The sequence below is a fragment of the Cyclopterus lumpus genome, chromosome 19, assembly GCF_009769545.1.
Source record: "Cyclopterus lumpus isolate fCycLum1 chromosome 19, fCycLum1.pri, whole genome shotgun sequence".
Classification (NCBI taxonomy): Eukaryota; Metazoa; Chordata; class Actinopteri; order Perciformes; family Cyclopteridae; genus Cyclopterus; species Cyclopterus lumpus.
The window spans coordinates 15161275-15188284 of NC_046984.1; the positions used below are offsets into that span (position 1 = coordinate 15161275).

At 49.1% G+C, this 27010-nt stretch overlaps 1 protein-coding gene across 1 annotated transcript in view; it reads left to right on the top strand.

The window, feature by feature from the left end:
- sdk2b (sidekick cell adhesion molecule 2b) overlaps positions 1-27010 on the top strand; it is a 69414-nt gene that overhangs the window by 26251 nt on the left and 16153 nt on the right. The window contains 28 exon segments of the mRNA XM_034558737.1: positions 1-79; positions 1821-1937; positions 2276-2443; positions 2894-2996; positions 5274-5450; positions 6400-6536; positions 7465-7612; positions 11087-11227; positions 11804-11985; positions 12865-12980; positions 14055-14250; positions 14650-14748; positions 16361-16552; positions 17968-18089; positions 18174-18283; positions 19099-19249; positions 19769-20006; positions 20604-20719; positions 20829-21018; positions 21250-21348; positions 21789-21983; positions 22556-22757; positions 23176-23279; positions 24133-24203; positions 25039-25171; positions 25841-25897; positions 26424-26525; positions 26676-26791. The exon segment at positions 1-79 is cut by the window's left edge and continues 116 nt beyond it. Coding sequence (XP_034414628.1) covers positions 1-79; positions 1821-1937; positions 2276-2443; positions 2894-2996; positions 5274-5450; positions 6400-6536; positions 7465-7612; positions 11087-11227; positions 11804-11985; positions 12865-12980; positions 14055-14250; positions 14650-14748; positions 16361-16552; positions 17968-18089; positions 18174-18283; positions 19099-19249; positions 19769-20006; positions 20604-20719; positions 20829-21018; positions 21250-21348; positions 21789-21983; positions 22556-22757; positions 23176-23279; positions 24133-24203; positions 25039-25171; positions 25841-25897; positions 26424-26525; positions 26676-26791 — 3861 coding nt within the window.

A 27010-nucleotide genomic window follows, 5' to 3' on the forward strand; every position in this document is an offset into this window, starting at 1 on the left:
GACGACACCGGGATGTTCCAGTGCTTTGCCAGAAATCCGGCAGGAGAGGTTCAGACCAACACATACCTGGCTGTTACCAGTGAGTGCTCAAGCAGCTCTATATTTTTTTTAATTTTTTTTTTTTATTCACAGATAATTACTGCCATTATAGCACAATGTGTTTTGTTAAAACTCAGAATGAACCTTTAAGAAGAAAAACATTATTACACAGCTCTGTCAAGCCCCCTTGTCAAACTCAGACAAAAAGACGAGTTGTAATTGCTTTTACAAAAATGGAAAGCAATTCCAACCTGTAAGGAGGGAGAAGAGTAGGAGCAATTTAGTGCTTTCAAGGCAATTCTGACTGCAGCGATTTCTTCTTCAACTGCATCTTACGCACGAGAAGATAACACCAATTCAATTGGTTCAATCTGAATGCGGAAGAATCTTTTTTATGTTTTCATTTTTGTGGTTTTGCTCCATAGAACTCCAGCATAATATTAGTTTTCATCCAGGAGTGACGGTCTCGTTCAGTTAGTTTCCCCTCTTTTGTTCCTCAACCGCTATCAGTTACCTTGCCACGAAAATGACGCACCTTCGTTCACGGTCCCCAGAGGTCGTGCAGCCTGCCGACGACCAGGTGACACCACATGTACACAAAGCTAATGACGTTCCCATCGGCCGCAATGCTAATATCCGCCACGGCGAGCGTGTTAGCATCCTGTTGTTAGCAGCCTGTTGCTAGCATCCTGTTGCTAGCATCCTAAGCCGCTAGCTTAGCTAACCAGGCAAAAAAAAAACTCGAAATGGGGACGTGAAATCTGGTCGCCACGAGCTTTTACTCCCAAGAAAAAAGAATCGTAGAAACCGTGAATTTGAACATGATTAGTTATAATAAGTACTGTCCTTGATAGCAACACAAAATGCAGCACTCTGAATATGTCTTGGAGAAAATGTGTAAACTTCCCATAACATGTATTATTCAGTGTCTCAGAAATATAGGAATGCGTTTGTGTTTCGCTGCGGTTAATAAATCTTGTGTTTTCATTCTCTGGATTTTCTCAGTTTGACAATTAGGTCCACGCCGTGACGTTTACATTACGACAATAACGGGAGCTTAACAACATGTTTGCTGCTTAACCCTCGGTCTGTTTGGCGAAGTCTCTGACATCTAATTTCCTTCACTTTGTCTCCGCTCCACGCTGCACCACATCATCAGAATTCACCATATTCTCTTTCACTCACTCTCTCTGTCTTGTCTTCTTCTCTCTCTCTCTCTCTCTCTCTCTCTCTCTCTCTCTCTCCCCTCCAGATCTCATCCCATCATCTCGCTGTTTCCTTAACACATCCGTGTCCCCGCTTCCCCTTCTCTCCTACACTCCCTCCTTCGTAAACCAACTCCCTACTCCCTCTTTCCACTCGGGAGCGATTCAGTTTTCTGTCATCCCCTAAAAAGCTTTGATTTATTGCATGTCACAAATAGGTATTTCAGTTATCTTTCCTTTTTGTGTACGCTTCTCCCTCAGTCATTTTCCTTCCTCCTCTTCCTTTAGCCGCTATCTCTGTGTGTGTGTACAAAAAAAACCCAAAACAAATCCAGGCCGGCAGCAGACGGCTGTGGCACCGAGGTGAATGCCGTGTCTATCCGTGAAGAATTAGTGGGACAAAGCGTGGACTAAACTCTGAGATGCAGCCGGCCGGCGCTTACAAGCGATACGTTTGAAGAGGGCTTTTGCCGTAGACGTTTATTCTGTCACCTCGATAACCCTCTTACCGTGTCTCCCTGCTGTACTAAGCTCTATCTTTATTCTGTGTGTGTGTGTGTGTGTCTCTCCCCTCAGGCATTGCCCCAAATATCACCGCCGGACCCTCAGACAGCACTGTGATCGACGGCATGTCAGTCATCCTGCACTGCGAGACCTCTGGAGCTCCGAGACCGGCTATCACCTGGCAGAAAGGTCTCCGTTGCACACATGCGCCCGCACACACACGCGCACACACACACACACACTCACACACACACCTAGGGATTATGATGTCTGTTTTCTTTTACGCATGGGACCACATGGCTTAACAAATGAATCCTGATTGGATTCCATGTTTGGATCCCAATAGCCGATCAGGGAAACACTGTCTTTGCCCCCCCCCCAACAATCCCCTCTCCTCTCTCCTATTCTGTTTCCTGAATGCCTGCTCTTTTTTTTTGTCTTTTCCCTCTCTCCTTTTATTCTGCCCGAACCGTTTTCTCTGTTTGTGAATGCCCTCTCTGGTCTGTTTTAATCCCCCTGCGCTCCAGGTGAGCGTGTGTTGGCGAGCGGTTCGGTGCAGCTGCCCAGGTTCACCCTGCTGGAGTCGGGCAGCCTGCTCATCTCCCCGTCGCACATCTCCGACGCCGGGACGTACACGTGCATGGCGAGCAACTCCCGGGGCATCGACGAGGCGGCCGCCGACCTCGTGGTCTGGGGTGAGCGTACATTTTTTTTTTTTTTTTTTTTTTTTTTTTTTAAACACACATGCCTGATATTGTCTGTTGTTGGTGGTGGAGTTTTATGTCTTTTTTGAGTGGCACGTCTGCTCGGCAGAGGGTCGAGGGCGAGGAAGTTGTGCTTGGTAACAAAAAACGTACGCTCAATTCCTTGGGATACAAAAGCACTCTGCAGAGTCTGGAGTCATCATCGAGGCGTTTGTCTGCACGAAGCCATCATGAAAACAAAATACCAAACAGCAGCAAGTCATTTCTACTGAAATGAGTTTTCTGAAATCTGTTTGGCATGTTGTTGTTGTTGTTGTTGTTGTTTTTTTTTGTATTTCTTTCTCAGGAAGGACATTTTGTAAGCGGTTTTCTTTTCTCTCTTCCCATACTTTCTTCACGTCTCTCTCTCTCTCTCTCTCTCTCTCTCTCTCTCTCCTGCAGCTCGCACCAGGATAACCACGCCCCCGCAGGACCAGAGCGTTATCAAAGGAACTAAAGCCATCATGACCTGCGGGGTCACACACGACCCCAGCGTAACAGTCAGGTAAAGGACACCTCCTCGGGCGCATTAAATGAGCGACGTGTATTCATATGACATATGCATTACACTTTTCCAAAAGAGATGGCATGAAGTGCTTTTACAGTAGAAGAGAATACAAATACAGACACAGTGAAAGGAGTGTTAAAGGAAACACAGGGAAGTGAAAATTGGTCGGATTCGAGGTGCTGTTTCACAGAATAAAGCTGATTTATATTTTCTCTTCTTGTCAAAAGAATGACCAAAACCAATATTGTGTTGGTCTGTCCCTTGATATTTCCGTTTTTTTATTTTTTATATTTAAGTCTAAAAACAACTGGTCACACATATTCTGTTGGGGACTATTTTCAGTGTGTGTATTAACACAGATTAGATGCACCAGTGAGCATTCAGCGCAGCAGTAAGGTGTATATGAATACGCTATCTCCCAGTAAGATGCATTTATTATTGGTTTATTATTTGACAGTAAGAAAAATATCCAGAGCAGCGTCTGCCACTCTGTCTGAGGTAAATTGTTCTATATTACAAGCTACTTTAAGATATTTATTGATTTTCATTACATTTTACTTTCCTCCGGTAAACAGTACACATGTACAGGGCTTTTATTGTGAAAGGTAAGCATGAAAGGAGTGGATCTGGTCAAGGTCGAAGGGGGTAATAAAGTGTCGCTGTCTTGGTTCGGACTACAGAAGCTCAGTGAAATGTACAAAGTGCCTTTTGAAATGGTCCGTTCTGCACGACGCGATTGGTTTGATGCCTTTATTTTGAGACAAATCGACCCTCGGTTCTAATTGCTTTTCGGACGTGTCATATTCCCCCCACCCCCCCCTGTGTGTAAAGGTCTTAATCCTTTATTAAAGGAGTCCACAATGTCCACAAGATCAAAAGTCCAAAAAGAATGAGGTTCAAAGTGAAGAAGCCACAACCTCAAAGCCACAGTTTCCTTTGGGTCTCGAGCCCAGGGCGAGGTTCAAAACCAACGTGCACACAAATCTTAAATAGGATTCTGAATTTAATGGCGAGGCCACATTCGATGGATCACAGAAAAACACTTCTAAAGGGACCGGTTCCAGAGCCTCGCAGGTGCATTCTGGGATGTCTCGCTCAGGCAGGTGAGGAACGGAACAGCTTTAACCGATCCAGACTGTGTGTGTGTGTGTGTGTGTGTGTGTGTTTGTGTGTGTGTGTGTGTGTGTGTTTCTTCTCCTCCAACACATCAACACAAACACCTAAATAAAGAGCTGCTCTCACCGGCGTTTTACCGAAGGACCACGTGTTTATTATTTAACTCATTAAATAATAAATAATAAACTCATTTAGCCTCCGACTCCAACGGACGCAAACACAGGTGACAAAACCTCGGTCGCGATTCGACGCCGCAGGAAGATGAATTGGGAAGATGAATTGGAAAATTCTAATAAGTGCATCACGAAAAGCTAAACGCCCACGCTCGTGCAAAGTGTGTTTTCGCCGCCCACCGATGTGCATCGATGTCATTAGAGGCCTCTCGCTCTCTCTCTCTCTCTCTCTCTCTCGCACATCTCCGGGGTGCAAAACACACACACACACACACACACACACACACAACCCTTTCGCCACACACACCTTTCGCTATACACTCTGAAGCTCGGTGGTGATCAATAGAGCATCCTGTCCCCCTTCTCTCCTCAGAGGAGAAGGCTACATCTTCAACGTTTGATACGCCGGACCGACGGCCGCGATGATATGATATAAGAGACGGAGAGGAGAACGATGAAATGCCTCGCTAATAAACACACGTCCTTCTGGGTAAATAACTCTCTCTCGCTCTCGCTCACGGCTTTGCTGTCGGATAAAGAGTTAACGCGCCATCTGAGGGCCGACGCCGTGCCATCGTCACGGTTCACTTCTCAGCAGGTGGCGGCCGAAAACAATGCAAAAGTCGGGTTCTGGCAGTTCGGTAAGACGCACGATGCCAAGTGTGGAATTTCGAGAACGTGCGTTGACAAACAGGTCGAGTTACAAAAGTCGAGCGTTTTCCTCTTAATTAATTTCCCGGGGACTTCTTTCTGTGAGGTGTTTGAGATGCCTTCTTGATTGCATTTTTTCTTTTTGGCGTACCTTCCCTTCGCCCCTCGTTTGACACTGTTTGTCGTTGCCGATGCATTTTCCTAAATCTATAAAAAAAAAGGTGGTGAGTAATTAATTCTGTGACGCCCAGAGTGACAAATTCCCCCCTTTTTTTTTAAAAGGCAGCGTTCAGGTGCAAGTAAATATCGTCAATCGACGCTTTTTGCATTCCAGGCACGTCTGGGAGAAAGAGGGCTCGGTCGTCAACGTGCTGTCCATCCCCCGCATGCGGCTGGAGGCGGACGGCACCCTCCACATCTCCCAAACCTGGTCGGGCGACATCGGCACGTACACCTGCAGAGTGACCTCCGTCGGAGGCAACGACTCCCGCAGCGCCCACCTCCGGGTCAGGTAACCACCGTTTTCGCCTCTTTGCTTTTATTTTTTTTTAATCTCTCGCACCTTTTTTTTTTCTGGTATTCTCCAGTGCAAAGATACGGGAAGGAACATGTATTTTGAAGCAATGCGAACACACTCGCACGCACGCACACACACACACACACACACACACACACACACACACACACACACACACCTTCCTTTGCCAACCTTTCCCTGCCATCCTGTTCTTATTGACACCTCTGACTCATTTCCAATTGAATGATCCCTGTATCCTCCTCACCTCCCCCCTGTCCTCATTCTCACTCGACACACTCTCAGCCCCACTCTCAGCCCCCCCCCCCTCACACACACACACATTACCTACCTCGTGGGACGACACACTTGTCCTCACACAAACCCCCGTGGATTGTTTTTTTTTTCTCTATCTCTCCTCAAATCTTGTCTTTCTCGCAGACTTTTCTGCTTCCTGCGTGGCACTGCAGCGATGAGTAAACCGAATGTGAACGAGACGTCTGACTTCCTGTCTGCCAAACCGACGTACCGACTGAACGTGCACTTCTTTGCCCCCCCCCCCCCCCCCATGTTGGCCTTTCGGTTTATCTGTCAATCTGTCTGTGCGGATCTGAATTCACGGACGAATGAATTAATGATCCCCAGCTCTGGCCTCATTTATTCATGTCTTTATCCGTGCATCTGTCTCTTTACGCCTTTTCAACTCCCCCCCCCCCCCCCACCCCCTCAGGTATCCATCTATATCTATCTCCCTGCGTTTGCCTGCGTGTCCATCTCGGCGAGGGGAAACCGTCTCTGCCGTCTTGTCACGCCACATTTCATCACCCCGTCTCAGCTGTTGTAGAACATTCATCCGCGCTTCAGAAGCGCGCAAGAAGACGCAGGATGATTTGATAGGAGGGATTGTTTTATTTATCAAAGTTGTTCCCCCGATGTTCCCCCACAGGCAGCTGCCTCACGCTCCGGAGAACCCGACGGCCGTGCTGAGCGCGTCGGAGAAGAGAGCCATCGACCTGGCCTGGGCCAAGCCTTTCGATGGCAACAGCCCCCTCGTCCGCTACGTCCTGGAGGTTTCGGAGAACAGTAGGTCGCTCATTATCCCGTCGCGCGTCGACGCTCTCTCGCATTCCTTCTCTGGCCCTCGTTTATGCTCCGTGGACTCCCCTCGGAGAATCTATGGATTGTGTATAACGAGGGTCTCTAACAAAGCAGCTTAAAGGTGCTAAATGTTGCTTGTTTTATTTATTTTTTAAAACATTTTTAACAAAGCAGCTTAAAGGAAAACTTCACTCCCAAAATCATTTCCAAATAATTTGCTCACGCGGCGTTACCTTGAATTCTCGAATGGAAATTATTAATTATTTTTCGCATACCTTTACGGCAATGAATAGTATGAAAAACCTCTTGATGAATTGAGGCGCATAGTTTATTGTTAACGCATTTCTATAGTTCCTTTCTAGTCTCACTCAAAGCGCACGCCGACGTTCACCGTTTAAATCGTCCATTTAAATCTGCTTTGATGTCACCGCTCCGGTTTATGTTGTAATTGATTTGATTGTTTCTGTGTTTACGGTGTTTTGAGTATTCTTTTAAAAGTGCTATCAGATCAAATGTATTATTATTAGTAGTATCACAGATGGCAGATGGCAGATGGCAAAATGATCATTTTTGGAGGTGAAGTGTTCTTTTTTAACTTGTTAACCTGTCGAACTGCGTCGGGCTTAAATCCGCAGCACGTCGTGCCCTCGCTTCCATTTTTTTTTTTTTTTCAAACATGACTCGTTTCATTTATTTCATTTATTTGAATTTCCTTTAACTGTGACCCGCCGTGACAAAACGATTGCTGCCGGCATGAGAGTGAAAAATCCCTTCTGAATATTAGTGGAATTGCCACCGAGATGTTTTTTTTCGGCTCGTTCCTGACAACATTTTACATTTGATGGGGATGTTAAGGTGAGGTCCACGTACGTTTAGGGGGGGCACCGTTCAACCTGAGTCCTCCTCGTTCCAGACGCCCCCTGGGCCATCCTGCTGGCCAACATCGAGCCGCAGTCCGTCGCGGTGACGGTCAACGGCTTGATCCCGGCGCGCTCCTATCAGTTCCGCCTCTGTGCCGTTAACGACGTGGGGAAGGGGCAGTTCAGCAAGGAGACCGAGCGGTGAGTGAAATACAGATCCTACGTCTACTCGTACTTTTTATATCCAGGGTGAGAAATAAAGAGAAATGACAAAATAGAGTTTCCCTTGTTGGGCGGGGGGGGGGGGGGGGGGGGGGTAAAGCCACACCTTACCCAACAACTTCCTGAGGACATGTTGATGTATCGTCTTGTTTGTTTTATTGTGGGTTTGTTTAAAATCCACTAGAAATATCATTTAATTGGCAATCGCAGTGAGAAATATTACAAAATCTGTGGCGGTTACCAAATGGCTCAGGAAGAGCCGTTTCCTAGACAACCACATTGACAGATCTCTTCAGTCAAGAGTCGGCGAGGACGGATATACATGTACCAAAGTGGACACACACACACACACACACACACACACTCACAAACATGCACAATCACATGTAAACACACACAAACATGCACATTAATTCAGATCGGCCTCTCTGCGGCCTCGGGTTACTTCAAGTGCTCCCTCCCTCCTAACCCTCACCCCTAGCTTCCCCTCCCTCCCTCCTAATCCCCTCCCTCCTAACCCTCACCCCTAGCTTCCCCTCCCTTCCTCCTAACCCTCACCCCTAGCTTCCCCTCCCTCCCTCCCTCCTAACCCTCACCCCTAGCTTCCCCTCCCTCCCTCCTAATCCCCTCCCTCCCTCCTAACCCTCACCCCTAGCTTCCCCTCCCTCCCTCCCTCCTAACCCTCACCCCTCCCTCCCTCCTAACCCTTACCCCTAGCTTCCCCTCCCTCCCTCCTAACCCTCACCCTTAGCTTCCCCTCCCTCCCTCCTAACCCTCACCCCTAGCTTCCCCTCCCTCCCTCCTAACCCTCACCCCTAGCTTCCCCTCCCTCCCTCCTAACCCTTACCCCTAGCTTCCCCTCCCTCCCTCCTAACCCTCACCCTTAGCTTCCCCTCCCTCCCTCCTAACCCTCACCCCTAGCTTCCCCTCCCTTCCTCCTAACCCTCCCTCCCTCCTAACCCTCACCCCTAGCTTCCCCTCCCTCCTAACCCTCACCCCTAGCTCCCCCTCCCTCCCTCCTAACCCTCACCCCTAGCTTCCCCTCCCTCCCTCCCTCCTAACCCTCACCCCTAGCTTCCCCTCCCTCCCTCCTAACCCTCACCCCTAGCTTCCCCTCCCTCCCTCCTAACCCTCACCCCTAGCTTCCCCTCCCTCCCTCCCTCCTAACCCTCACCCCTAGCTTCCCCTCCCTCCCTCCCTCCTAACCCTCACCCCTAGCTTCCCCTCCCTCCCTCCTAACCCTTACCCCTAGCTTCCCCTCCCTCCCTCCTAACCCTCACCCCTAGCTCCCCCTCCCTCCCTCCTAACCCTCACCCCTAGCTTCCCCTCCTTCCCTCCTAACCCTCACCCCTAGCTTCCCCTCCCTCCCTCCTAACCCTTACCCCTAGCTTCCCCTCCCTCCCTCCTAACCCTCACCCCTAGCTTCCCCTCCCTCCCTCCTAACCCTTACCCCTAGCTTCCCCTCCCTCCCTCCTAACCCTTACCCCTAGCTTCCCCTCCCTCCCTCCTAACCCTTACCCTAGCTTCCCCTCCCTCCCTCCTAACCCTCACCCTTAGCTTCCCCTCCCTCCCTCCTAACCCTCACCCTTAGCTTCCCCTCCCTCCCTCCTAACCCTCACCCCTAGCTTCCCCTCCCTCCCTCCCTCCTAACCCTCACCCCTAGCTTCCCCTCCCTCCCTCCCTCCTAACCCTCACCCCTAGCTTCCCCTCCCTCCCTCCTAACCCTCACCCCTAGCTTCCCCTCCTTCCCTCCTAACCCTTACCCTTAGCTTCCCCTCCCTCCCTCCTAACCCTCACCCTTAGCTTCCCCTCCCTCCCTCCTAACCCTCACCCTTAGCTTCCCCTCCCTCCCTCCTAACCCTCACCCTTAGCTTCCCCTCCTTCCCTCCTAACCCTCACCCTTAGCTTCCCCTCCCTCCCTCCTAACCCTCACCCTTAGCTTCCCCTCCCTCCCTCCTAACCCTCACCCTTAGCTTCCCCTCCTTCCCTCCTAACCCTCACCCTTAGCTTCCCCTCCCTCCCTCCTAACCCTCACCCTTAGCTTCCCCTCCCTCCCTCCTAACCCTCACCCTTAGCTTCCCCTCCTTCCCTCCTAACCCTCACCCTTAGCTTCCCCTCCCTCCCTCCTAACCCTCACCCCTAGCTTCCCCTCCCTCCCTCCCTCCTAACCCTCACCCCTAGCTTCCCCTCCCTCCCTCCTAACCCTCACCCCTAGCTTCCCCTCCATCCCTCCTAACCCTCACCCCTAGCTTCCCCTCCCTCCCTCCTAACCCTCACCCCTAGCTTCCCCTCCCTCCCTCCTAACCCTCACCCTTAGCTTCCCCTCCCTCCCTCCTAACCCTCACCCTTAGCTTCCCCTCCCTCCCTCCTAACCCTCACCCTTAGCTTCCCCTCCCTCCCTCCTAACCCTCACCCTTAGCTTCCCCTCCTTCCCTCCTAACCCTCACCCTTAGCTTCCCCTCCCTCCCTCCTAACCCTCACCCTTAGCTTCCCCTCCCTCCCTCCTAACCCTCACCCTTAGCTTCCCCTCCTTCCCTCCTAACCCTCACCCTTAGCTTCCCCTCCCTCCCTCCTAACCCTCACCCCTAGCTTCCCCTCCCTCCCTCCCTCCTAACCCTCACCCCTAGCTTCCCCTCCCTCCCTCCTAACCCTCACCCCTAGCTTCCCCTCCATCCCTCCTAACCCTCACCCCTAGCTTCCCCTCCCTCCCTCCTAACCCTCACCCCTAGCTTCCCCTCCCTCCCTCCTAACCCTCACCCTTAGCTTCCCCTCCCTCCCTCCTAACCCTCACCCTTAGCTTCCCCTCCCTCCCTCCTAACCCTCACCCTTAGCTTCCCCTCCCTCCCTCCTAACCCTTACCCCTAGCTTCCCCTCCCTCGTTCCCTTCCGCCCTCCACCAGTCTGTCACGCTGCGTCTCGATGCCAGCTCCCTCGCCTACTCCCATTTGCTACTTAGTCACCGCCACTGATCTCACTCCCAGCTCTCAGACGCATCCCCCCCCCCCAGAGTGAATCTGCAGCGTTCAGGGGGCTACAAAGCTCCCCCGTGACTCCGTCGTCTGTGGCGTTAAGTGTGGGCTCTGTGCATATTTAGAGTGGAACAAAAAAGCACAACAAAAAGCACTGCTCAGGTATTTTATTTTTAATTATTATTTTTTAACCGAGACAACAAAGTGGCAGGAAAACAGTTGAGGGTACAGGGAAAAAAAAGGTTTTTGCAGTAAGTGCTTCAGTGAAAATGAAACTGGTATTTAGCTTTAAATTGATATGCTTCATTTAGGCTGTTGCGTTATTACAAAGTGCTTTGGTTTGAAATAAACTAACGCTGTGTTCCTGGTGATTCCCAGAGAGAAAAATATTCTTTTTGAAACCTATTTCCTCTCTCGCTTCGTTTCTGTGTGTGTGTGTGCGTGTGTGTGTGTGTGTGTGTGTGTGTGTGTGTGTGTTCTGCAGTGTCTCTCTCCCAGAGGAGCCCCCCAGTGCTGCTCCTCAAAACGTCATCGCTAGCGGCCGGACCAACCAGTCCATCATGATCCAGTGGCAGCCTCCGCCGGAGAGCCACCAGAACGGCATCCTGAGGGGCTACACCGTCAGGTGAGACCGCCGCTCCTCCACCTGTCTGGGCCTCACTGTTTATTACACACACACACACACACACACACATTCAGTGTGATGTTTCCCCCCTTGTGTCCTGTGTTCTGACATTTAGAATTTCAACATGAGCAAATAAAAAGATTTTTAAAGACATTATCATAATCGTAAAGGCAAGAGTTGGAATTCATGTTTAACATAAGAGTCGGTGTCAGTTTCCACCACTGCATTTGAAGAAAAAATAAAACCTTTTAGTCTGAGAGAAAACTAAAATAGTTCGACTTCAGAAAAACTTCAGCGACTCTAATCGGCCGAGTCAGCAATATGCCAAACTGACTGTAAATCCTGTAAACATGTAATTAGTTTGGTTTTTCATTCATTACATCCAAATGAAACAGCAGGTGTTTTCCAGACAGCAGTCAGTGGTTTTTTAATTGCACGTTTGCTGGTGCTTTGTCTCCCCTAGCAGGCCGTCTGGTGAACTGCATCTAGCGGAAAAGCACTGTCATGTCCCCCCCCCATCTCAAATGTCACAGCTGCATGTGTGTGTGTGTGTGTGTGTGTGTGTGTGTGTGTCAGATACCGTCTGACCGGGCTGCCTGTGGACTACCAGATGAAGAACATTTCCAGTCCCGATGTGACCAACCTGCTGCTGGAGGACCTCATCATCTGGACTAACTATGAGATTGAGGTGGCGGCCTACAACGGGGCGGGTCTGGGCACCTTCAGCCATAAAGTCACCGAGTGGACTCTGCAGGGCGGTGAGAACTCATTTCATTCGCCTCGTCGGGTCTCATTTAGAAAGCATCACGATGTCTAGTCGGAATATTGATTTCGCTTTCTGGGAAACGATTCAAAACAGGAAAATAACGGGATTAAAATCAACAGGGATTTTGCCAATTATTATGATTTATAAACAACTGAAAACAGTTAGAATGCTCAAAGTCACAAGCTTCACTCAAACTTCACTCAAATCCGCTGTTCCAACAATCGCCAACAGCGGTTTAATCACAACAAAATCAAATTTAGCGAGTTAGATATGAAAATATGACCCATCTTGGCTGTTGTGCTCCGAGCGAAGAAAGTTTCTCGCCTCAAATGTGTTCGTATTTTCCTTGTTTCTTACTCGGAGGACAGGAAATACATCACGTGCATGAGATTGTGGAGGACACACACACACACACACACACCGGAAAGTCCTCGGTTCGGGGGTACGATGACGTAGCGTCCCTGACATTCAGCCGTTGGAGAATCTTTTTCTTGACTTGATTATTCACGACGAATACGACCGGGATGCGACATCGTGCAAGGTTTAATTTTTTAATACTGTGCATCCAAGTAAAAAAAAAAAAAACCTTCTCGTAAAGCATCAAGTTAATTGTCATCATCTCTAATTGAAATCATCTGATGTATTAACTGCATTAACATCGATTCATCTTCGGGGAAACAAACCCACAGAGAGAACCGGTCTTAGGTGTCGGTGTCATCAGAAAGAGAGTGAACTAAAATCCGCCCTGGACGCGATCGATACTGACATCAAAATAGATGCGGGCGGACGTCCAGCAGTCAACTGAAATGTGTTCTCACACCTTTTATTTTCTGCCCCCCCCCCCCCCCCCCCTCCCCCCTCTCATCCCCAGTACCCACCGTCGCCCCCGGCAACGTGCAGGCCGAGTCGGTCAACTCGACGACCATCCGCTTCACGTGGACGGCGCCGAACCCTCAGTTCATCAACGGCATCAACCAGGGCTACAAGGTCAGTGGGCGCCCGTTGACGGAACCTGTAGTATCGGATACGCGGCGCCGCTGTGAACGATGGACTCTGTTCACCCATTTGTCAGTCGGAGGTCATCCTCCTTTATCTCCGCCGCCATTTTTCATGTTTTATTGTGACGCCGCGCCGCGCCGTAATGATGAATGTCTTCATTATTTTGTCACGGGCTCTTGAATACGGTCCATCTCTCCGTCTCCTTTAAACAAATGCGACCCACCGGGGGAATCATAAAGCCACAGCCGGAGAATAGCTCTGTTTATCCCATTGACTCTGATGCGACTTAATTATGTAATTTGGGTTTCTTTCTTATTTAATTTTTTTTGTCCTGCCCTCTTTGTCTGTTCTGTTCAATAGAGCTCCACAGGCCTGGCTCAGCTGGGTGGAGGAGGTGTGTGTGTGGGGGTGGGGGGGGTCACTGTACAAATCAAATCGACATGTTCTTCTCCAGAGGGAGAGAGACATAAGCAGGAGTGAGAGAAGAGAGAAAGAGAGAGAGAGAGAGAAAAAAAAAAGGGAAAGCTGATGGGAAGTGAAGCAAAGGAGGACTTTCAGGAAGGGATGGGAAAAAGAAAAGACAGACGGAGAAAAGAAAGCGAGAGTGGCACACAGTCAAGTATCTCTGATATCTTCCTGCCAGCTCCCTCCCTCTCTCTCTCTGGAAACTGGAAGCTAACCCAATAGACCGGCCTTTGGGACTCATTACCTAAGCACCTAATTGGTCGATCCAGGTCCCATTAGTCGATGCCTGTACGTGCATCATGGGATGCTATCCTGCCTCTCTTGAGCATCCACTCTTTTCCTTCTCTCCCAGTCTGCCTTAATGGAGCTATTCCCTCCCAGTCGGAAAAAAAACAACCTCTTCAGGGTGTCTTTCTAAATATATATGAGGAGAGCTACGATGCCAAATAACTCCTCAGACTGACTTCACGACTACCGGGGAGACACATCGTTGTTAGTTTTTGTGTGAGAATTATTACAGTGAAATGATGAGTCGCTGTTTCTTCAGACTCTCTCTCTCTCTCTCTCTCTCTCTCTCTTCCTCCCTCCTTTTTTTAGTTGCTGGCCTGGGAGCCCGGCAGAGACGACGACGTCGCCATGGTGACGGCGCGACCGAACTTTCAGGACAGCGTCCACGTGGGATACGTGACGGGCCTGAAGAAGTTCACAGAGTATTACACCTCCGTGCTGTGTTTCACCACGCCGGGAGACGGCCCCCGCAGCCCGCCCAAGGCGTTGAGGACGCACGAGGACAGTAAGCGACTTCTCCTGCAACGCTTTTCACTCTGGGATGGCGGCGGCGGCGGCAGGGGGGGGGGGGGGGGGAGGCGCGCCGCCGGGGCGTCTCGCAGTAACACATCCTCTGGGCAAGATCTATTATTCATGCGGAACCAAGTTGTAGAGGAGTGCTAATGACTGAGTTTATGCCGCATCCAGCCAGGATCATCATAATTGGGACTTAGTCCCCTCTCGAGATAATTGGTTGAGCTTTGGAAGGATTTTCCCCAACTTGTCGCCACACAAGTTTTCTTCCAGGCGATTACCTTGTTTTTTTTTGCTCGATCTGTAAACACATTTAGCATGAATTATTATTGAGCGTCTCATTCGCCCATTGCCCCCCGAGCTCATTGTTGTTTATTTTGTCCCCGCCCAGCCCCCGGTGCCGTGGGTCACCTGAGCTTCACCGAGATCCTGGACACCTCGCTCAAAGTCAGCTGGAGTGAGCCCGGCGAGAAGAACGGCGTCCTCACAGGTACGATCGCCGTCACCCCAAAATCACTCCACGCAGCTCTGTGGGGTGGGTACGCAGCTCTGTGGGGTGGGTACGCAGCTCTGTGGGGTGGGTACACAGCTCTGTGGGGTGGGTACGCAGCTCTGTGGGGTGGGTACGCAGCTCTGTGGGGTGGGTACGCAGCTCTGTGGGGTGGATACGCAGCTCTGTGGGGTGGGTACGCAGCTCTGTGGGGTGGATACCCAGCTCTGTGGGGTGGGTACGCAGCTCTGTGGGGTGGTTACGCAGCTCTGTGGGGTGGGTACGCAGCTCTGTGGGGTGGGTACGCAGCTCTGTGGGGTGGGTATGCAGCTCTGTGGGGTGGGTACGCAGCTCTGTGGGGTGGGTACGCAGCTCTGTGGGGTGGGTATGCAGCTCTGTGGGGTGGGTACGCAGCTCTGTGGGGTGGGTACACAGCTCTGTGGGGTGGGTACGCAGCTCTGTGGGGTGGGTACGCAGCTCTGTGGGGTGGGTACGCAGCTCTGTGGGGTGGATACGCAGCTCTGTAGGGTGGATACGCAGCTCTGTGGGGTGGATACGCAGCTCTGTGGGGTACGCAGCTCTGTGGGGTGGATACGCAGCTCTGTGGGGTGGATACGCAGCTCTGTGGGGTACGCAGCTCTGTGGGGTGGATACGCAGCTCTGTGGGGTGGATACGCAGCTCTGTAGGGTGGTTACACAGCTCTGTGGGGTGGATACGCAGCTCTGTAGGGTACACAGCGTCTTTATTGTTGCTTTTGTTTTATTCGGGTCATGCACATACTAATACCAAGGCGGCACAAGCTTATGAGACACCAATATATATGTGCGTTTGCATCAGCGAGACAAACAAAAAAAACAAAAATCGATATAACTTTTTACATAAAACATTAATCCTCCCCCCAAAAAGAAAGCTTGCTTCCCTAAAACACAAGTCAAGTCTTTAATAATAGAAGAGGTAAGCGGGGATTAAGGGCGGCTTTCACCTAAAAACTGTCAGTCAGTCACAACTGTAACCCGTGTTTGAAAAATAAAAAGTAGATTGAAGTTTAAATCAAACCGTTTGTGTCACTTGTCCAGGGGTGTGCGTGTTTTAATGGAACGTCTTTGCAGCCGTCGCTTCTAATCCAGTTTCCATAATGCCGCCAGACTTTGAGTAAAAGAACAAATGCCCATCAGGTGCTTTAATATGCAAGTGTTTACAAAAAAAAGTTGATATTTGGCAGAATATCCTCAAGCGTTTTCTCCAAAAGCAGTCTAATGTGCTGCACACGCTTCCAAGGAGACATGTGAAATTATTGATTTGGCGAGAAGTGCCGCCTAATGCCTTACGCAATCACATGAAAAGAGCTGCTGGCCGAGCAGCAAATTGCATTAACTTCGAGAGAGTAAGCGTGTGTGTTTTTTGAATGGGAGTGGGTGGAGGATGTGTGTGTGTGTGTGTGTGTGCAGGGAGGTATAGTCACAGGGCTGATTTAATTTGCTATATTCAATTTCTGATTAAGTTAATTTAATGTTCCTGTTAATGCCCCCTGATGCTGAGAGTTGCCACTGTTGCTATAAAAAAAATTAAAATAAAAACGCCGTTGAATCTCCGTCCAACCCGTCTCCGCAGGTTACCGCATTTCGTGGGAGGAGTTCAACCGAACGAACACCAGGGTCACCCACTACCTGCCCAACGTCACCTGGGAGTACCGGGTCACGGGACTCACCGCTCTCACCACCTACACCATCGAAGTGGCCGGGATGACCTCCAAAGGACAGGGCCAGCTGTCCTCCTCCACCATCTCCTCCGGCGTCCCGCCAGGTCGGTAACCAACAACATCACCCACAAAATGATCACTTTGTGTATCAATTACCACCACCAGGTGTGACACCAGGATTCGTGAAGAAAACATGCACGTTTCTCGCCCTTTTTAGTAAAACTTCCGCCTACATTTCCCACAATGCAACTCAAAGGCATCTTCCGTTAAATAAAACGCCCTCTTTCGAAAACCCCCCCTCACGCTTCCCGTTTTTTTTTGTAATGCAGGCTTTCTCTTCACATTTTTGAAGTCAGTTAAACCTTCTCTTGCTGCGTCTTTACTGTTTCACATTAAATTCGGTGGACTCTGAGCCCAAAACACCCCCAAAAACAACTCACCGATACACATATCTGCGCCACGTCTGCGTAATAACAGCTCCCGCGAGAGCATTAACGACAATTACAGTGTTTAATGATTTCAGATTTGCAAAAAAAAAAAAAAAAAAATGGTGTAATAGACATACAATGGACACATCAATTACCACGAGCGGCAGCCGCAGTGTGTACATCTGGGGAAAGCCGTGAAATGACGGGCTGTTATATAGCGAGCGGGCTCCAGAGCAGCGGTTAAAGTCCCCAGAATGGTAATTACTCTCATTGTGTGTACGTGTAAAGAAAACACCTCTGTGCACCGGTCACGCCACCCTCAATAATCAGTCATGCAAATGATTTAGAAGTTTTTTTTTTTACGAGGACACGTATAATCATGCATTTCATTACGGTTGAATGCACCCTCATTTCGGGAAATCTCGAGGAAAAACAGGATTGCTCAGTGTGCTCATGGGAAAGATGATGTGTTTTTAATAGCAGGCCGCTGTCCACACTCCAATACGCCACAGTTTGATGTGAATGCCTCCGACTGGGATTTATGGAAACCGTATTATGCTTTGGATCGGGCATATGCTACGGTTGGTTTAATGTTTATTTTTGATGGTGGTAGAAAAAAGATGAAATGGAAACATAAAACACAAACAGACCATGATATTCATGTTCACAGAGAGAGAGCCCTCCCTCTGTTCTTCGAGTCCACCATTCTCAGATTCATTACCCCTCCAGGATTTCCAGGGAATAATCCATTCTTATTGTTTGCTCGGCTCAAGTGTAAACAGTGAGATATCAGATTGAATCGTACCTCCAGATAATTGACATTCATGGCGTCGTCTCCGCCTGTGTAAGCGTCTTTGTTTCTCAAAAACAAACTAATCCACGTTCGCTGTTGTTGTTGTTTTGTTTTTTTGCTGGAGTTGGGAAAGAGAAAAAAGGGAGAAATGTGTCCTTGTGCCGTATCTGTGCGGCCACCAGGGGGCGCTGAGGTAGCTAGATTTACAAACCAAAACCACCCCGTGTGTGAGAGAGGCAGCCACACGAGATCAACCGTCATTCTCTCTCTCTCTCTCTCTCTCTCCGCCTCCTCACAGAGCTTCCTGGCCCCCCGACCAACGTGGCAATTTCCAACATCGGCCCGCGCTCCGTCACCCTGCAGTTCAAACCTGGCTACGACGGGAAAACTTCCATTTCCCGTTGGCAGGTGGAGGCTCAGGTGAGCTCCAAGGTCCTTAATCGTGTGTTATTGGGTCATCTTCCTGTGCTGTGTTTGTCATGCTCTCTGTGGTCTCGGTCCCAGGTGGGTGTGGTGGGAGAGAACGAGGACTGGGTGATGGTGCACCAGGTGACCAACGAACCCGAGGCTCGCTCCCTGGAGGTGCCAGGTCTCAACCCGTACACCTTCTACAGGTACAGCCCGCTGGGAACATTCAAGGAAACAGGACGAGGGGCCCAGACTTTATCAGCTTTCCTCTGCAATCTTGCAAATTCAATTAAATAATAGATCGAAAGAACCAGAGCAGATAATACATCGTTTTTTTGATCCGCTGTCAGCAGACTTTGGTACACAGGACATGCATACGCAGCATAGTGCATTATTATAGTCTTATTAGTACCTGCTCATCGTTTTTTTTTTTTCCCCGGAGTCTAAACTTATGCGAGATAACGTGGAAATGAAGCGTGTGCAGATTTGTGACAAACAACAGATAAGGTGTACGCCGCGTTTGGGTATCTGGGCTAATTTCAGCTTGTCCCAGGAGCCTTATCTCATTCTCCATTCCTTTGATTTGAACACAGGCTTCGTTACGGATAGCGTGGGTTTAAATATTATTTTTACAGCGCGCGTATGATCTTCATCTCGTTGGCAGCCGGCTTGTTTTTTTTTTTTCCCCCCCACGATCACGTTCAATATCGGCGATGAGCGTTTTCACGGAGACGATCCCCCCTCCCCCGAAGACACCACCACAGCAGCTTTTATGGGTTCTGCCACTTTACATTCCCGTAGATGTAAACGTTCCTCGCGTTGGAATCATAATGTTGTTGTTTTTCCTCCCCCCCTGCATATTCAGGCTGTAAAACAAATAAGCATATTCAACGCTGTGATCTCGGGTTTCGGATGCAATAAGCGTCGTGTGAGAGGATGCTCTGCGCTGCAAGAACGCTGCATGCTTGTTTCAAGTTGTTGTTTGCATTTTTTAATGTTTAACTCCCCCCTAAAACACCAGGTTCCGCATGCGCCAGGTGAACATAGTGGGCACCAGTCCTCCCAGCCAACCCTCCAGGAAGATCCAGACCCTGCCGGCTCCTCCCGACTTGGCCCCCGCCAACGTCACCCTACGCACCGCCAGCGAGACCAGCCTCTGGTTCCGATGGATGGTGAGTAGGAGTTTTAACGCTTTATTTGGAGATATATTTTATCCATTTATCAGCCAAGACATTAGCATAAGCCATCATCTCAAGGTACAAATATGTACAGAAAGTTAAAGAATATTGTAAAGAAACCAACCTCCCCCCCCCCCCCCCCCCCCCAAGAAAAATAAATAAATAGGACAGACGCCTGGAGAGGTATACGTTTGTGGTTCCAGGCCCGTCAGTTTAATCTCAAAGTTTATCAATGGGTCCCAGGTTTCGTAAAATCTCTTTATGGAGCCGCTGAGGGTGCATCAGATTGTCTCAATCATAATGTGCTGCGTCGCGTCTTTGACCGTCGATTGTCGGGGGGGGAGCACAGCCTTCCATTCAAATGAACTCGAGCGTCGCGCTAATAGAAAAAGCAAAGGGGCCTTGTAACTGAGAATAGAGCATATTTACAGCCCTAAGTGTCGGATGTTTTTCATCTTTTTTTTTCTCCTTTTTTTTCCGATCCGCCGTCCCCCTCTCGACGCTCACGGCCAGCCGTTGCCTGAATGGGAGTACAACGGGAACGCGGAGCAGGTGGGCTACAGGGTCCAGTACTCGCGCGCGGGCTCGCAGGGCCGCGCGCTCATCCACGTCATCGGCGACCGCCTGGAGCGGGAGTTCACCATCGAAGACCTGGAGGAGTGGACGGAGTACGAGGTCAGGGTCCAGGCCGTCAACGGCATCGGGACGGGCCCCTGGAGTCAGCCCGTCAGGGGCCGGACCAGGGAGTCTGGTGAGTGAGCGCCTCGTCCGTCATCGTTGGAGAAAAACTGCTTGTCAGATGTGTGAAGAGCGGATGAGCAATGATCCCGGAGAAGTGGCAACAAAAAAAAATACAGCATTGCTTGCATAATTACTCAAAAAGCTCTTTTTTTTTATGTCTAGTTCTTGCCAACAGAAACAACAATTAAATGAGGAGTTATGGCACGGCTCAAAAGAAGCCCACACACCGTTTTTTTTTTGTGATATTAGTGTGACAATACGCAGCACTCTTTTTTTTTTTACTTTGCCGCGTGTCACATCTTTTCTTTAGCAGCCCACGCCGTCATATTGCCCACCAGACTCATGGGTCGTGGAAGGAGTCTTGAGGAAATTGAGAACACATGGACTCTGACTGTGGAATTCCTGTGCTCTTTCCTTTCCTTTTCTTTTTCCACTCACTCACTCCAGCAAATTCTTCGGAATCAGCGCCAAGGAAGAGAAAAAGGCTTATTCTTGAGTCTTTTTTTTTTCTTCCTTTTTCAGCACGGCCCACAGGATATCTGAGGCTTGTGACCCCCCTGGCCGATCACTGTTAGAGGCGTAATGTGTCTCCCCATTTGTTTCGCAGTGCCCTCCTGTGGACCCACCAACGTGTCGGCCTTCGCCACCACCTCGAGCAGCATTCTGGTGCGCTGGTTTGAAGTTCCCCAGCCGGACCGAAATGGTCTCATTCTGGGCTACAAGGTCTGTTTTGTGATTTTTTTTTTTTTTCTTGAGGAAAAGGATAACTTCTAGGTGTGAGGCCATTTCCAAATCCCCTTTTTTGACCCCCAACTCCTCCGTGTCTCTTCAGGTGGGCTACAAAGAGAAGGACTCCGACAGTGCGGTTCACTTCTGGATGGTGGACGGCAACGCCACACACAGTGTCCAGCTGACCGGTCTGGGGAAATACGTGCTCTACGAGATCAAGGTCCTGGCTTTCACGCGGATTGGAGACGGACGGCCCAGTTCTCCACCCATCCTGGAGAGGACTCTGGACGATGGTGAGGAACTACGAGTGTTACAGTTAAATAGCTTCATTACATTGTGGCAAAACATGAATGATACTATTGCGATAATGTAGCAATACTTTGTGCTGTGACATTAAAACGTGTTCTAGTCCATTGTGGATATTGCATATGTGTGTGTTATTATGCACAATGTGTGATCTAAAAAGGTTAAAAGGGGCATCTTGGGAAGTTCTGTTATTTATGATGCCTGTTGTGTTGCCACAGTGCCCGGACCTCCAGTGGGGATCCTGTTCCCTGAAGTACGGACCACATCAGTCCGGCTTATTTGGCAGTCGCCCTCGCAGCCCAATGGCATTATACTTGGTGAGTAGCATGTGTTAAATGTGTGTGTGAGAGCAGACTGTGGCAAATACCATCCCCTCAAGGCATGATGATGTTTTCACAATTTAAATAAGCTCTACGAACAAATCTACATATGGGAAGATATTGTTTTATCTCGGTCGGCTTTATTTATTGATATTTAACTCAGAAATCTAGGATTCGTCCTTAGTGACCAGTCCCTGATGACTCTCAACATGCTTGATTGTCAACGTTAATACCAAATCTTGTTATTTCTCCAGCTGTGAAGTGAGTTTGATTCTCTCGTGAGCTAATTGGGGGACTTCCCTGCGAACGTTTGAGTCCTGAAACATCTGTCAGATTAAAAACCGTACATCATGTCAGCAAGCACGCGGGGAGCAGATGCTCACGGGATTGTCGTCGCCAATAACATTTGTTTTTGTCCCCCCACGACGTCTCTCCAGCCTACCAGATCACGTACCACCTCAACTCGTCCAATAGCAACACCCCCACGGTGGACGTGCTGATCCCCAGCGCTCGCCAGTACATGGTGAACGGCCTCAGGCCGGAGTCCGTCTACATGTTCCGCATCAAAGCGCAGACGAGGAAGGGCTGGGGCGAGGCCGCGGAGGCCCTGGTGGTCACCACGGAGAAAAGAGGTAACCACGTGTGCTGTATTTGAATTATCATTATTATTATGATGTAATATCTCTGCAGGCTTTACTCCGCGTGTGAAGTGGGAATTTTCAAGCGTGATGGTAAGAAACAGGAAACACGGCGGCGGTTGTGTCGGCCTTAATTCTGAGAGCGAGATTCTACGCGGTTCACTCCCGGTTAACGGTCCAGTCAGCAGATGTGTGTGTGTGTTTTTTCTGGGGGGAGTTCTCTGTGGCCCCCCCGCGGGTGTTTATCGGAAAGCGCTCTGATGCAGTTTGCGAGAAGGAATCGGTCCATCTGCTTCCCCCGAGGCGCGTTTGAGGATCGTGTACTCTGCAACTTTTCATTCCTTCGGCTACTTTTCATTCATCAGAGGCACGCTCTCTTTTTTATATTCTCCCTTGTTTGTGCAACACATGCAAATTTGAGCGAGCGAAAAAACTGTATTCACTTATATTTCTCCTTCCTTGTACATCCGCTTACCATTCACTCCACCCTACCCTTTCCTCGTTCACCAACGTCTCTTTTCCCCTTTCGCTCCTACACCTTCTGCCTGACGTGTCCGTCCCTCCAGCTCGTCCCCAGCCCACCAGCCGCCCCGTGGTTCCTCAGAAAGACGTTCAGGCCCGCCAGGTGCTGCTGTCGTGGGAGCCCGGCAGCGACGGCCTGTCCCCCGTCCGCTACTACACGGTGCAGCTCCGAGAGCTTCCCGAGAACAACTGGACGGTCCACTCGGCCTCCGTCAACCACGAGGCCAGCTCCTACATCGTGTCGAGGTGGGGTGCACTTTCTACACTCTATATTTCATCCCCCTTTATTGCAACACGTGCAACATTTGTCTCCTATTTGTTCTCATCAGATGTAGAGGGTGATACTAAATGAACTTAAATAATTCCCCCGGCTGCAGTGTAGTTGGCAGATCGACGACATCCTGATAGAGAATAATGCTCCCGGGGTGGTTTAGAACATTAACAATGGAGCAGTCAAACACATGGAGGGCATTAGGAATTCAGCATGACGCTCTCGGATGCGGTTGAAAGTTTTGTCTCGTAGTTTCCTTGAAAGTCCCGGCACCTCCCCACGGTAACCGTGGCTTAAAAAGGGCTTAAGATCCAGGGGCCCGTATAGTTCATGATCGTAGATTGAACGCGTCTCTTCCTGTGCTTCCTTCCCCCCCCCCACACACACAAAAAGGCTGAAGCCCTTCACATCCTACCAGTTCAGAGTGAAAGCCACCAACGACATCGGGGACAGTGAGTACAGCGAGGAGAGCGAAGCCATCACGACTCTGCAGGACGGTAAGAGTGAAAATGTACTTTTGGACGTTTTCTGAAGCGCGATTATTCGCTGATTGAGAAGATCGATACCACTCTGGTGTCTGGTAATCACGATGGCTACAACCAGTCAGTTAGCTTAGCTTAGCTTAGCATAAAGACCGGATGGTAAAGTTAAGACAATCTACCCAACCAGCACGTCAAAAAGCTTGAGTGTAAAAAGCGACACGTGAGTTTCATGTGCGGGACAACTTATGGTCTGGTGCAGCGATTCTCCGGGTTGGTTGCCCGGCAACTCCCCGCAGCGTCGACAAGACTCCAGGAAGTCCCCTGCGCCCCCGAGAAATAGTCCCCCTCACGAAACAGTGAGTAAAGCGCCCAGAAAGTCAAACCATTCCTTTTAAAAAAAGATGAAGCTTTTTGTGTGTTTATTAAGGAAATATTTCACATAAACCGTAGGCTCGTGTACTTTTTATGTAGATATTTATAGGCACCACACACTCTCCTGTATCTCTGGGAAAGGAGTTGTATGTCCTATTGTTGTGATTCAGACACTACTGGCGAAGGCAGCAGGTAGATGTCATGTGCGGCACCGTCTGCAGTTACCACGAGACAAGAGGCCCCCCCCCGCCATTAAAAGACCTGGCAAAGTTTGCCCCGCGCCGCTTTAACCGACAAAAGAAATTAGCTTATTTTTTTAGGGGGGGGGGGGGGGGGGGGGGGGGAATTAATTATTCTGTCAGCGCTCGTTCTGTTGTAGCTATTGTGCGTTTATGCTCCATGAATGCCACTGCACCCGAATAGATTTAGCACCTTGAATCGTGCACATTTTCAGGTCAACTTGAGCTCATTTGTCTCGTCCTTTATCGCCTCGCAGCGCCCGACGAAGCGCCCGCCATCCTCTCCGTCACGCCGCACACAACCACGTCCGTGCTGATTCGCTGGCAGGTAAGAGGAGACCGTACAAGTACTTCTTCTTCATTGTTTTTTAAAATCCATGAAAGTCTAAGAAGGTGGCCTCTAATGAGAGAGCACGGCAGCACACGGAGTAGAGGCCTATACTTCCAGTCCAACTACAAAAAACAAACACACCTGAATTAACAGGCCGTCGAGAGGGAAAACAGGAGGCTCCGAGCCACAATTTCACTTTTATGGTGAACACTTGTCGAGTTTTATAAGGACAGAGAGGTGGTTGTTTGCTTCTCGCCTCTGGCCACGCGCTCTCTCATGTTCAACCGTGGGGGATTTCTCCATGTGAGTCATCAGTCTGAGGAGATTATTTTATACTTTTTGTTTCATTAGATTACGCCTCATTTCCATTGGATCGTTGGGCTCGACTCAACCTACTTTCAATGAAAATTGCAAGGCAAACGTCTGCACTTTGTCCCGCGTACGGTGTGGTTTATTAAAATCTGGCTCAATGAAATCAAAATCAAAATGCTTCTTCCCCTCATTGACGATTTGTGCAGCCCCCGTCCCGTGTATCGGAGGAGGTTCTAGCAAAAAGAAGTACCCGCTTCTTTCCAAATAATCGTGCTGGTGGAACATTAAAAAGAGGAGCGAGTCGAGCATGATAACATGTGGGAATGTTCTAATTTTTTTTAAAAACGTGCAAGTTAAATGCCCATTAAGGTGAAATTAACTTTATACATGACGGCATTAAAAACTGAAACGATGGGTCACACGCGGGATTCAAAGCTATTTCTGAGGGCCTCAGTTCTGCAGAGATCTGCTACTTTAGACCTTAATTCTCCATCTTCCTCCCCCCCTTTCCCCCTCACAGCACCCCTCTGAGGAGAAGATAAATGGGATCTTATTGGGCTTTCGGATTCGATATCGCGAGCTGCTGTACGACCGTCTCCGCGGCTACTCTCTTCACACCATCAACAGCATGTCCACCTGGGGCGAGCTCACTGGTGAGGCATTACACGACAAATCACAGTCTTTTACCACCTGTCGCTGCCGCAATACATTTTTTTCGCAGTCCAATTTTCACTTAAGGCTGTCGTAAGTGTTGCATTTATTATTATTATTATTATTATTATTATAATTACACGTTGGGTACGATGGCAGATAGCATCTCGGGGGAAGAAAAACGGTCACTTCTCTGCTTTTACTTCTTTATTTTTTCCCCGAAACAATATCACACGGTTTGATTATTCCTGCAAGAGTCGATGCAACGCCGTCGTTTCCATTAGAGGGGGGGAAAAAAAAACAACTCTCCCTCAGGCCTTATTTCCGTCTGCAGGCTCCTCTCCCCCAGCTGGTCTCGACACTTTCCCCAGCAAAAACATTTCATCTTGTGATCAGTAGCTATCAGCTGCAAGATATCATTAGGTTTACTCAGGCGCGGCTCTGTGGCCACTGCGCCGTGTGACTTAGCCTATAATTTCACTCTTGAGTCATTCTGGCTGTTCGCTTGGAGGTATGATCACGGTGGTTTGGGGGCAACGGGGGGGGGGGGGAAGGGGCTTTTTCTCTTCTTCTTTTTTTTTATCAACGAGGAAAATGACTTTGGACACTTTAAGCCCAACCCTCTTTCTCTCTCTCTCTCTCTCTCTCTCTCTCTCTCTTTTCCACCGCAGCCCCCTACAGCATCCAGAATCTGAGTGATTCCAGTCTGAACCAGCACGAGTTGGACAGTAAGTGTTGTCTTACTCATTCACACGTGTTATGAATGACTCAATCTATCTCGACATGTGTTTTTCGAGTGCCCTGTGACGAGCACATGAACGCAAACATTTGGCTGCTTGTGCTCTCACATCGCATCGGGACACTTGAGGCGTGTGCACGCAGTCCAACACAACGCACACACTCCTCCGGTCGGCTCTTATTTGGATGAGCACTTCAAAAGCAGATGGCCACATATTTTCTCCTGCGCACTTTAAATTATTTACAGCAGGGGAAAAAAAAAAAAAAAAAAAAAATCTCTGTTCCCAGTAGCAAATGTGGACTTGAGGATTGTTATGCTTATTGTTGCATTCTTGTGTTTTACTAATTGTTTGAGAGGTTGATGGATGTGGGATGGGGCGGAAGGAATATCGGGGTGTTTGAAATCCGGATGCAAACGAAGATCGAACGCTTTATAAAAGTACAATTTACGAGTGGGTGTGAAACGCAAATTCCTTAACTTTTATGTCCCCGGTTGTTTACGTCTCCTTCCCGCAGAGCTGAGTAAACACAAGCGCTATGAGATACGCATGAGTGTGTACAACGCTGTTGGCGAGGGGCCAACCAGTACGCCTCAGGAGGTGTTTGTGGGAGAAGCAGGTACGTGCGCTTCCTGTCACTTCAATACACGCGGTGCTGCAATGTTGCCCCGTCTATACAACGAGTCAAGTAGCTAAACTCATAATCGCTTATAATACAGAAGGCGTGTCCCTTGTCTTGTGGTTCATTGGTGTGATGGCCTCCCAACAGTGCCGACGGCCCCGCCCCAGAATGTGGCCATTCAGTCCGCTACAGCCACCCAGCTGGACGTGACTTGGGACCCCCCTCCCGTGGATGCACAGAATGGAGACATCCAGGGCTACAAGGTCAGAGTCACACTTTTCATTTATTTATTTTTTTTATTTTTTAAAAAGACAAAAGACATTCAATAAAATGCTAAAACTTTTTTTTATATAATATATATATATATATATATATATATATATATATATATTAGAAAAAAATCTAAATAGTAATTAGCACAAAATACAGAATAAAAAATAAAATACAAAAATAAATTAAAAAAAAACATAAAGACACGCATT